At 36.7% G+C, this 12,201-nt stretch overlaps 1 protein-coding gene across 4 annotated transcripts in view; it reads left to right on the top strand.

Moving 5' to 3' along the window:
* Nucleotides 1-12,201, top strand: part of arhgef40 (Rho guanine nucleotide exchange factor (GEF) 40) — a 59,526-nt gene that overhangs the window by 26,452 nt on the left and 20,873 nt on the right. For all 4 annotated transcript variants that reach the window (XM_067399924.1, XM_067399925.1, XM_067399922.1 and 1 more), the window contains exons 19-21: nt 1,303-1,552; nt 3,309-3,398; nt 4,185-4,388. In XM_067399924.1, coding sequence (XP_067256025.1) covers nt 1,303-1,552; nt 3,309-3,398; nt 4,185-4,388 — 544 coding nt within the window. The remainder of the gene's footprint in view (nt 1-1,302; nt 1,553-3,308; nt 3,399-4,184; nt 4,389-12,201) is intronic.

Below are 12,201 nucleotides of genomic sequence, written 5' to 3'. Positions count from 1 at the left end.
GTTTACTCGAAATTGATGACTTGTCTTCTGAATCATCCAAATAGGATTTTTGCTGTTTCTTCATGTATTTGAGTTCCACAGTCAAAAACAAAACAACAACAACAACAAAATCTTTGAAAGGATATTTTTGTTTCTTAGTGTGAAACCCATATTTCCCTTGCAAGGGTTTGAGAGAGTGTAGCTTTTTTTTATTATTATTATTTATTAATAATATTTTCAACTCAAAAGTAAATATGCACTTTAATATATTTAAAATTATTATTTTGTGAATTAATAAACCTAATCAAACATTCCTTTTTCAATTTTTTTTTTTTACAACGTACAAACAAATCTGGACATAACCAAAATAAAGTCAGATGAAGAAGTTGTTTAGTGTACATGGAACAAAATTTAAACATAGATTATAGAATATAAACTAGTTAATCTGTCATTTTCAGTAAGATTTACTAAATATGAAGTGCTTATCATGCCCAACAGATATGTGTTTTAAAGCAGTGGGTGAGTAATTCACTCCTTGATTTGCTTAATAAAAGACTACTTTGTGATTCTGTTGATAAACATGTTTATAGTGCATTATTTTCAAAGTGTTTATTGGTAACGCAGCAAAAATATATGTAGCGCAAGTAATACGGGTGGATGTATCTGGTTGCCATGACAACCTCATGCTTACTGCTGTTCTATGTAATCAGTAAAATCACTTGAATGGTAATTTGTAAGTTTGCTATAGAAAAGCTAAAATGTATTTAAAAGTGTGACTGACCAATTCCACTCGGTTGGTTTGGCATCCACCCCCAAGCTCAAATGTCAAGTTACGCCTATGTGTTAGATCTAATTATAGTTAGTTTTAGTTGTTTGCACCTCTGTGTGCAAATAGTCACTACAAGTAGTCATGACAAAAAAATAAATAAAAAAAAAAATTTATTTTGTGTATGAACATAAAAATATGTTGATTACATTGACCCCTAACATAAAAAAAGGAAATTCCACAAAATGTCCACATATTTTTTCATCTCTGACAAGCTGCAATAGAATTTTTTTTTTTTTTTTGGTTTTTACATTAATCTTTAGTGTTTTTAATAGTGTCAATTTTTGGCAAATTGCATAGAAACCAATGGTCAATTTGACCCCAACACAAAGAATTTTTAAAACAACAGGAGAGGATAAGATCAGTGACAAATAATGCATTCCAAGATCAGTTATCATAAAGGATTTTCATGAAGAAATCTCATTTAAACCGTGTTTATAGGTCAGCTAATCTTTTAATGACATCTTTTCCTCACTCTTTATCTCTCTCTATCACAGCAAGCTCTACTTACAGTGGTGTCGACTGGTCAGCACAGAGAGGCAGTATGTCGCTGTTCTTAAAGGCGTGGAGGAAAACTACTTGCCCCTCCTGGAATCTTCAGATGTCCCGTCTACACTAAGAGGAAAGACAGAGTCACTCTTCAGTAACTGGAAAAGCCTCTCTGCCTTCCACTCACAGTTACTCCTCCCTGCCATGGAGGGCGCTCTCTCCCAGACACTACAGCAGACCGACTGTTTCAGTAAATATGTGAGTAACATCTTATAATGGGCGGTATAGTGGCTCAATGGGGACCACTGTCACCTCACAGCAAGAAGGTCGAGTCAATCCAAAAACATGCAGTATAGGTAAATTGGAGATGCTCAATTGTCCATAGGTGTGAATGCAAGCCATGTAGTGGGGAGGGTTGGGGAAAAATTGCCATGAAAATTCATGGTCAGTCTCTCGCTTATGGCAAGAGATGGCCATAGAATCACCAAGAGACAGATATGACTGAAATGGTTAAAGCATTAGTTCACTTTAAAATGAAAATTACCCCAAGCTTTACTCATCCACAAGCCATCCATCCTAGGTGTATATGACTTTCTTCTTTCTGATGAACACAATCAGAGTTATATTAATAAATGTCTTGACGCATTTCCAAGCGTTTTAATGTCTGTGAACGCGACCGAGTATGAAGCTCAAGAAAGTTAATTCATCTGTCATAAACATACTCCGCAGGGCTCCAGGGAGGTAATAAAGGCCTTCTGAAGCAAAGCGATGCATTTATGTAAGAAAAATATCCATAATTAACAAGTTATAAAGTTAAAAGACACTTTACTATCCCATGAGGCCACGGAAGAGGATTTGTGAATGACAGCTAAGTGATGCAACTGACGCTGGTAGGTCAACTGATAATGACAACATGGCAAATGTAGTGCGTATGGATTATATTCATACTACACATATTCATACTACATAGAACACACCTTTTAGTGGTAGCAAAAGTAATTATTTATTTACAATAAGTGCCTACTCAGAGAGTATGATATTTTGGATGCAGCCCACCTTCGTTAATCTTCGGAACACAAATTAAGATATTTTAGTTGAAATCCGATGGCTCCGTGAGGCCTTCATAGGGAGCAATGACATTTCCTCTATCAAGATCCATAAAGGTACTAAAAACATATTTAAACCGGTTCATGTGAGTACAGTGGTTCAATATTAATATTATAAAGCGACGAGAATATTTTTGGTGCGCCAAAAAAAAAAAAAAAGATCAACGAAGGTCTTACAGGTGTGGAATGGCATGAGGGTGAGTAATAAATGACAGAATTTTCATTTTTGGGTGAACTAACCCTTTAATCTTAGTATAGCATTGGTAGCACATCCTGATACCAAAACACCATCATAATAAAACAGAACTAAACAGATCATAACAGTTAAAAATAGTCAATGGAGTCCAAACTTGTAGGCTCTAAAAAGAACATAAAGGTAGCGTAAAAACAATCCAATAAACTACAGTGGTTTAATTAAAAACCTGACTCTTTTGTTTTATTAATAAATAAACATACTCAAAATTGTTGTTGTAAATGATGGCACAACTGAGGAACAGTCGTACTTTGCATATAAATGAATGCAAATGATGTATGATTATTTTGAAATAATGGATTTTCATATTTTAATATTATAACAGCTATATTAGGAAGGCTAAAAATAAAATCTATACATTAAAAACATTTAAAAGTTAAGCAAAAATAAATGAAGAAATGTTAAGTTTTTTGAAAAACTAAAAAGCAAATGGGGAGGGGGGGGGAGCAAGTTTTAATGTGATCTTTATATAACAAGACGTTTCTTTAAAGAAAAAAAAAAAACAGCCCCTGGGCTATAAAAGTTGAAGAAACACCCCAATACAAGGTTAATTGTCATCTGAGATATTAACAAAAATGTTATGAATTATTAAATGTTGGTATGTATCCATATGAATACTTAGACTCTCATGCTGGACACTCTCTCTGCTCCACAGAAGGATCAGTTCTTTCTGTATTCCCACTACATCCGTATGAGACCTGAGCCGGATGCTCTGCTCATCAGTCAGGCTGCTGACTTCTTCAGGGTGAGAAACCAATAATGACATAACGTACTTTAATTTCATTTATTTATATGCCATCAGAAGACATGTAACAGAGGTTTAGCTGTGTCTAAATGGCACATTCCACAAATAGAGTATAAAATAGGTCCTGAATGTGTTCTAAACTACCTACTTTCTATGCTATGAGTTAGTGTTTTTCCCACATATCTAATAGTTTTAACTACAAAAACATGAGATTTGTGTAAAAAATAATGGGATAATGGAATGCCAGTTTATGCCCTGCCCTTTTGAAACAAAAGTATACTTTAGCATACGTTTAAAATAAGTACTTATGGAAATACTATATGTTGTAAGACTATAATTAAGTGTGAGCTGAATGTAATGTTTTCAGGTACTTAAATGCATGTTAATTGCAATTAAATGCAAACATATTATAGTTCAAATTTATATTAAATGCACTTAAATGCAGTTAGCTGAATTTTAGAGTGCTTTTTACCCACTCAATTAGGACTTAAACATCTTTATGTAATTGTATAATTACTTCTATTATCTTTTGAAATATTGTTAAAGCATACTGCTTAATGTACTGGATGACTAATCAAACATCATAAATCTGACCTATCCATGCGTGGCTCAACATACTGTAGAACAGTTTACAGTATGTTGCACTACTGTCTTTGCCCACAGGATGGCAAATGTGTTTTTGATATTTGTGCCTCTTTTTTTTTTTTTTTTTTGACATGAGAAATGATAAACTGTTAATTTAATCAGTATCTGTATGTCTGTCTGTCTCTCTCTCTCTCTCTCCAGTCAAAGCTGTCTTCCTCTCTTGTTCCTGTTCCTCCGTTTCCTCAGTGTCTCTCCACTCCCATTCAGAGACTGGAGCAGTACTGCCAGACATTAGAGGAACTGGGCGGTCTTAATCCCACTTCAGACTCAGCCCTCTCCATCCTAAAACATGCCCAGCAGCACGGAGCAGATCTGCGAGCCAGTGATCTCATCACGGGGTGTCTAGTAAGAGAATAACACATTCATTCACGTCTGGGTCTACAGTATGTCTTTGTGAAGTCACAGTGAGCATTTCCACTGCAGTGCTGCCTCCTGGTGTTCAAAAGAGAAAAGCTTTTTGCAGTTTACAGTTTTTTCCAATTGCTAACACACAATTTTTCAAACTAGTCTGGTTTTATCAAAACACTTAACACAATTCACAAAACCACACACCCAAACTGCAAAATACCTCATATATCCTGCAAAATGAAGCACTGCAACCGAAACTACACAGAGCATTATCAAAATCAAACTTTTGCATGAAATGGCACACACTTCATTCATATTACCAGATTTTTGCCTAACCACCTACACACTGTTGGGCATGATGAAAAGCACCCCCATCTTTAGTATGCTTTGCCATAATACTAAAATATGTATCAGATTGTTCACATGCACAGGAATATTTGCAGATACACACACATGCTGTTGCAACATTTTTATTTTTTTTCCTTCACTACAGTAAACAAGTCAGTACAACATAAGCACAGCAGATATATTTACATGGGACTGAACAAAAATATTCTTACAAAAAAAGTAAACTGAAAAAGAAAATTTCTGAAAAAAAATATATTACATTAAAAAAAAAAAAAAAAAAAAAAAAAGGCAAGAAAAATAATTAGGCAGCATCTTGCCGCACAGCCGGGTCTGGCCACAACGCCTCGTCAACATCACAGGCAATATCTTCCCTTGCCAGACATCGAGAAATGTTGGGTGGTCAGCAAACCAGTTTTGGACTGGGGCTGCACGATGAAAGCTCACGTTGTCCCATACTACAACGTACCGGTTTCTTTGATGGTCTGCATCATTCATACGCTCTGGTGGTATGAGAATGTTGTGAAGTCTGTCCAGAAATGTGAGAATATGGGCTGTGTTGTATGGTCCAAGTTTGGCATGACGGTGGAGGACACCATGCATATTGGAGATGGCAGCGCACATTGTGATGTTCCCACCACGTTGGCCAGGAACATCTATAATGGCTCTGTGGCCAATGAGGTTTCTCCCTCTTCTTCTGGTCTTTGCTAGGTTGAACCCAGCCTCATCTATAAAGATGAACTCATGTGGGATTGCATGAGCATCCATTTCCAGTACTCCCTGAAAACAAAGAACGAAAATCACTCAATATGGTGTTATCCAGTACACTGGGAAACAATGTTGTGTGTAGTGCTGCAGTCAATATAGTACTTACATCCACATATGCTCGTCTGAACTCTTTGTTTCTTTGAGAGTTTCTCTCAAACGGCACCTTATAAAGTTGTTTCATTCTGATTTGGTTTCGCTTGAGAATGCGAGCCAATGTGGACAGACTAACTCGTTGAATGTTGTTGAATAAGGTGTTGTCTTGGATGATGTGGCTTTGAATTTCTCGTAATCTGATTTCATTATTTTCCAAAACCAAGTTTACAATGGCAGCTTCCTGTACCCCGGTGAACATTTGGCCCCTTCCTCCACCATGGTGTCGTCTCTCAGTCCTTTAGAAAAAATAAAATAAAAATATATATAGGGCTTGGACAATGCAGCCTAAATATTTTCCCCCACAGTAGAGTACATTGTACAGGAAACTTGTACAGTTCATGAATGGCTGATGTCATACACTAAGTAAACAGGTGTCACCCAACTGATACACTATGACATGGGGTATACTACATGTGTACTACATGAAATTTTGGTTACATACCTGTTCTCCAGTCTAAAGGTCCGGATGACAAAGGCGACAGTAAAACGGCTCAAGTTTGGCTGCACTCTCTGTCCAGCCTCACGCATTGTCAACCCATGGTTGATGACATGATCTACTAAGGTTGCTCTGATTTCATTTGAAAGTGTTTGTCTTCTTTGGCCATGAACTCCTCTACCTGCTCTACCCCTACCTCTCACTCTTCCTCCCCCTCTTATTCTCAACCTCCCTCTTCCTCTTCCTCTTCCTCTTCCTCTTCCTCTTCCTCTCTCTGCAATGTCTTCCATTGTTGTTGTAAAAAAAAAAAGGTTCTCACCTGTGGTCTTTTCATAGTGCTTACATCCTGATTGAAGTGTTAACAATTAACCACTGAGGTGTTTGGCCAGGTGGCACATGTAATTGGCCAATTAGCTCATGTAGTGTCATTTTGAATGGCAGTGTTTTGAAATGGCAAACATGTGACTTTATGTCAGATTGTTGTGTCTTATGCAGAGAACTGTATTTAGTGAATTTAAAAAGTGCTATTTTGAAATGCAAAATGTGTGTAAAACAGAAAAGGTGTTTAGACTTTTGGAGACTTGAGAAGAAGTTTTGCTCTCTGTGTGTCAGTTTAAATAATTGTGCTGTGCATGTCATTTTAGTGTGTTAGCAATTGGAAAAAACTGTAAATTAATAATAATAAAAAATAATATTATGATACATTTTTGTTAATGGAACTGAAAAAAAAAAAAAAAAATATATATATATATATATATATATATATATATATATATATATATATATACTACAGGGCTGTTGAATGCTCAAATCTGATTGGCTGACGTTCAACTATTTTCTGGGAAATGCATGGCTTAAGTAGTTCTAGGCAGTTCTTGACTGCATTACAGCTCCATATCACTTTGCCAAATAATTTCAGTTATTTCAAAAGGTCCTTACAGCCTACAACCACAAAAGAAACAAAACTCACAAAGGCACTGACCAAGCAAAGAAATATAGTAAACAATAAGATAAAAACAACAAATTATTGTCATGTTTTTTTACGACAAAATAAGTTTTATTATGTCCTGAAAGTGCATACTCTCTCCAGCTCTCTCTCGCTCTCTCTCTCATTCAAATGCACACACACATACAGTGCGAACACACTCTCGCACTGAAACATGATGTCTGCACTGCTTTGACGAATTAATCAGTAAAATAGTTTAGCAACTTAAAAGCTAAATGAAATTTCTCACCAGCGAGGTAATAACTGTGTGGTTCTTGAGGTAGATAAACTTGCAGTTTCGCTATTAGAAGAGACACCTCTGCCGTGAAACTCAATCAGTTAGGCTAGGTCACAATTGCTTATTCTCTCTCTCTCTCTCTCTCTCTCTCTTTAGTATTAGTCTTCTATCAATGGCTCAAGCCTCCATTACTATTTCTGAAATGTCATTTTGGACAGAGACTTGAACAGAGGCTTGGGATGATCATTGCTTACAGTCATACAGTCTTCACCTTCACATGATCCTTCAGAAATCATTCTAATATGCTGATTTGCTGCTCAAGAAACATTAATGAATAATCATTAATAATCATTTCTATAAATGTTAAAAACAGTATTGCAGCTTCATATTTTTTTTTTTGGAAAACGTGATAGTCCGTGAAGTCACGGATAAGATTAAATAAATATAATTTAATTATTTTATTCAACAAGGACACATTAAATTGATTTAAGTGACAGTAAAGAAATTTATAATTATTACAAATTATTTATTTTTCAAATAAACACTGTTCTTTTGAACTTTCTATTCATCAAAGAATCTGGACAAATAAAAGTATAACAGTTTTCACAAAAATATTAATAACAAAAACAGTCTTCACAATTGATAATAATAAGCATTATTAATAATTGAGCAAAAATATAATAATTAAGCAGCAAATCAGCATATTAGGATGATTTCTGAAGGACCAATTGCTGAAAACCTCTACGTTAATGTTTCTTTGTGCATTGTGTGACGAATAACGTAAATGGCATTAAGATCTGAGAAATTCGAAAAGGCCAGTTGTAATTTGCATCCCTGGAAATTAATGTCTGTCATTTGAAATAATAAAGTCGTCAGATATAAAAGCTAAGAGTAGGCTGTAAACGGACTACAGCACACCAAAGTCGCGGATCATCGTCACCATCACCAATTGTCAGTCTGTCCGACGTACGTCGAACATGACTGACTGAATGGGAACAGAATATACCATTCTAATAAATAAAAATAATTACAAAATTAAATAGTTGTAATCAAGTCAAAAGTGCAAAATGCCTGAAGTGCAGGGGAACATATATTCGAAACACAAGCCACAAATAGTTAGATAAGTTAGATAACCCAGAGTGATCAATAAATAAATTAAAATTAAATTATTAATAATTATTTAAAATAACGAAAGTATAGCCAGAATTGTCAACTTTGTATATTTAACTGCAGAGACAATAAATGCTAAACTGGAGTGGCAGTCTTTTTAGCTAAACATTCACAGCATCCAAAAATCTAATTAGAACCAGCTGAAATGTTTTCAAATTACTTGTACCCACTGTATTGAGAGAAAAAAATACAGTCTTTCACACAATCTGTCTGTGTCCATTTGAGTCTTTTCAAATAGCGCGCTAGTCAGCTCGTTAACGTTGGCCGGCAGAAGCGCACGTTTGTTGTTGTTGAGCGGTAGGACATGAGCTGTTGGCATAACTTGCATCTTGCGTTATGGATCATCTTTTACCATTTCAAAGTGCATCCAATTCTACACTTTAGATTTTCTTATCCCAGACATTGTTAAAGATTTAATCCCTGCCGCCAAGATGCTCCTCTCATCTTTTGTCGGTCACGGATCATGGAAGTGAAACTTAAATCTGTCACAGGGGTGGTTGGATTTATTCACATCAAAATACTAAAAGCTTCTTTCTTTTCACATTTTTATTTACAGCATTATCATAATAGGCTGTATATTAACCTATTGGGAAAGAACCGATAGGTCTATGTAAAATCAATTATTGAGCAACCCATATCTCATTTCATAACACCTCTATGAAGATTTGACTGTGAGATTGGTAGTCGAATCATGCTCCTCCTATCGAAGCATTGAATTGTATTCAGGGCCACCCCTATTGAGCTCTCTAAATTCATTGGAATTTTTGAATAAGGTGGGCCACACAGGCCATTCGGCTGGGCTGACCGAAGAATATAAGCTACATATAAAAAAAAACAAATCCAAAAAAGTTGGACACTGTACAAATTGTGAATAAAAAAGGAATGCAATAATTTACAAATCTCATAAACTTATATTTTATTCACAATAGAATATAGATAAAAGTGAGACATTTTGAAATGTCATGCCAAATATTGGCTCATTTTGGATTTCATGAGAGCTACACATTTCAAAAAAGTTGGGACAGGTAGCAATAAGTGGCCGGAAAAGTTAAATGTACATATAAGGAACAGCTGGAGGACCAATTTGCAACTTATTAGGTCAATTGGCAACATGATTGGGTATAAAAAGAGCCTCTCAGAGTTGCAGTGTCTCTCAGAAGTCAAGATGGGCAGAGGATCACCAATTCCCCCAATGCTGTGGCAAAAAATAGTGGAGAACTATCAGAAAGGAGTTTCTCAGAGAAAAATTGCAAAGAGTTTGAAGTAGGGATGTCCCGATCACGTTTTTTTTGCCCTCGAGTCTGAGTCCGAGTCATTTGATTTTGAGTATCTGCCGATACCGAGTCCCGATCCGATACTTAATAGCCTACATAAAAAAGAATAAAGAAGAGCGAAAAAACAGATCCAGGAACAGTGCTTTTCAGGTTTTTCAGGTATTCAGTTTTCAAATAGTAATCAAATATAAAATATCACTGCATATTATCTTTACTGTATAAAATAAATAAAGATTAATCATTATTGAAGTTACAAAAACTATTCAGTCAAGAGCAGTGAGTGATTTCTTTGTTTTTTGTTGTTTGATTTAACATTAAATACAGGCAGCAGGAATAGTTGATTTCCCTTTAAGACATGCACGATCCAGTACATATACTGTTCCACATGCGCTGTCTTTCTCGACTAATATACGTTTGCTAGGATACTCGCTAGGACGGGCATGTTGACAATTTTTGTATGAATGTGGCCGCCGAAGCGCAAGACTTGAAAGAGAACTCAGTATTTGCGCGCTGACTGGAATAAGCGTGTGCGCGCTTCGGATGAGCGCACACAAATCTTCTCACAGCGCGTGCGAGTTCTCTTTCGCGTCTTGTTCTTGAAGGTTTAAATCAGCAAGGCTTAAACGAGTTAGTTTAAATACAGACAGCAACGTGTGCTGTTCAGGTCTCACCTGCGCTCGCGCGCTATCAACACCCGGGTGATGACGGCGTAAATGACTGGACATTAGAGCAGACGGCACTCGCAGTTAACAGTTTACAAAGAGTGACTGTTTTGTTCACGCTTTCTGATTATCGTTGTTGTAACGTTTTGTGCATCCATCGACTGAAACATACATTATCTGAACTCTGTCTGTTTTCCACGTTGCTATTTTAAACAAACCATATTAACCAATAGATGCGTCGTCATTCGAGATGGACCACAGTGCAAGTGCGGTCCGTAAGTGGAGAACCGTATGGTTCGATTTTTTTACCGAGAACCGTTGCACCCCTAATACATATATATCCGAGTCCTGATCGGGAGGTAATGTCCGATTCCGATCGAGTCTGAAACCACATGATCGGGCCCGATTTCCGATCATGTGATCGGATCTGGACATCCCTAGTTTGAAGTTATTATCATCTACAGTGCATAATATCATCCAAAGATTCAAAGAATCTGGAACAATCTCTGTGCGTAAGGGTCAAGGCCGGAAAACCATACTGGATGCCCGTGATCTTCGGGCCCTTAGACGGCACTGCATCACATACAGGAATGCTACTGTTATGGAAATCACAACATGGACTCAGGAATACTTCCAGAAAACATTGTTGGTGAACACAATCCATCGTGCCATTCGCCGTTGCCGGCTAAAACTCTATAGGTCAAAAAAGAAGCCATATCTAAACATGATCCAGAAGCGCAGGCGTTTTCTCTGGGCCAAGGCTCATTTAAAATGGAGTGTGGCAAAGTGGAAAACTGTTCTGTAGTCAGACGAATCAAAATTATAAGTTCTTTTTGGAAAACTGGGACGCCATGTCATCCGGACTAAAGAGGACAAGGACAACCCAAGTTGTTATTAGCGCTCAGTTCAGAAGCCTGCATCTCTGATGGTATGGGGTTGCATGAGTGCGTGTGGCATGGGCAGCTTACACATATGGAAAGGCACCATCAATGCTGAAAGGTATATCCAAGTTCTAGAACAACATATGCTCCCAGACAGTCTCTTTCAGGGAAGACCTTGCATTTTCCAACATAACAATGCCAGACCACATATCGCATCAATTACAACATCATGGCTGCGTAGAAGAAGGATCCGGGTACTGAAATGACCAGCCTGCAATCCAGATCTTTCACCAATAGAAAACATTTGCCGCATCATAAAGATGAAGATGCAACAAAGAAGACCTAAGACAGTTGAGCAACTAGAAGCCTGTATTAGACAAGAATGGGACAACATTCCTATTCCTAAACTTGAGCAACTTGTCTCCTCATTCCCCAGACATTTGCAGACTGTTATAAAAAGAAGAGGGTTTGCCACACAGTGGTAAACATGGCCTTGTCCCAACTTTTTTGAGATGTGTTGATGCCATGAAATTTAAAATCAACTTATTTTTCCCTTAAAATGCTACATTTTCTCAGTTTAAACATTTGATATGTCATCTATGTTGTATTCTGAATAAAATATTGAAATATGAAACTTCCACTTCATTGCATTCTGTTTTTATTCACAATTTGTACAGTGTCCCAACTTTTTTGGAATCGGGTTTGTATTTGCTATAATTATTTTTTTATATTTATGTAGCAATTGGCCAGTCTGCCCCTGGCTACAATTAATTTGACCAAGCTTATTGCTCATGCTTATTGCTTATTGCTCTCCCCCACCCCCACCCTTCCATCATCATGTTTTCAGGCCATTTCAAGTGTAATTTTGACATGAGTTGTTTACCTACTTCTTATTTAG

The sequence above is a fragment of the Chanodichthys erythropterus genome, chromosome 11, assembly GCF_024489055.1.
Source record: "Chanodichthys erythropterus isolate Z2021 chromosome 11, ASM2448905v1, whole genome shotgun sequence".
Classification (NCBI taxonomy): Eukaryota; Metazoa; Chordata; class Actinopteri; order Cypriniformes; family Xenocyprididae; genus Chanodichthys; species Chanodichthys erythropterus.
The sequence above is the reverse complement of the archived record's forward strand: the minus strand, read 5'-3'. Positions and strand labels throughout refer to the sequence as shown.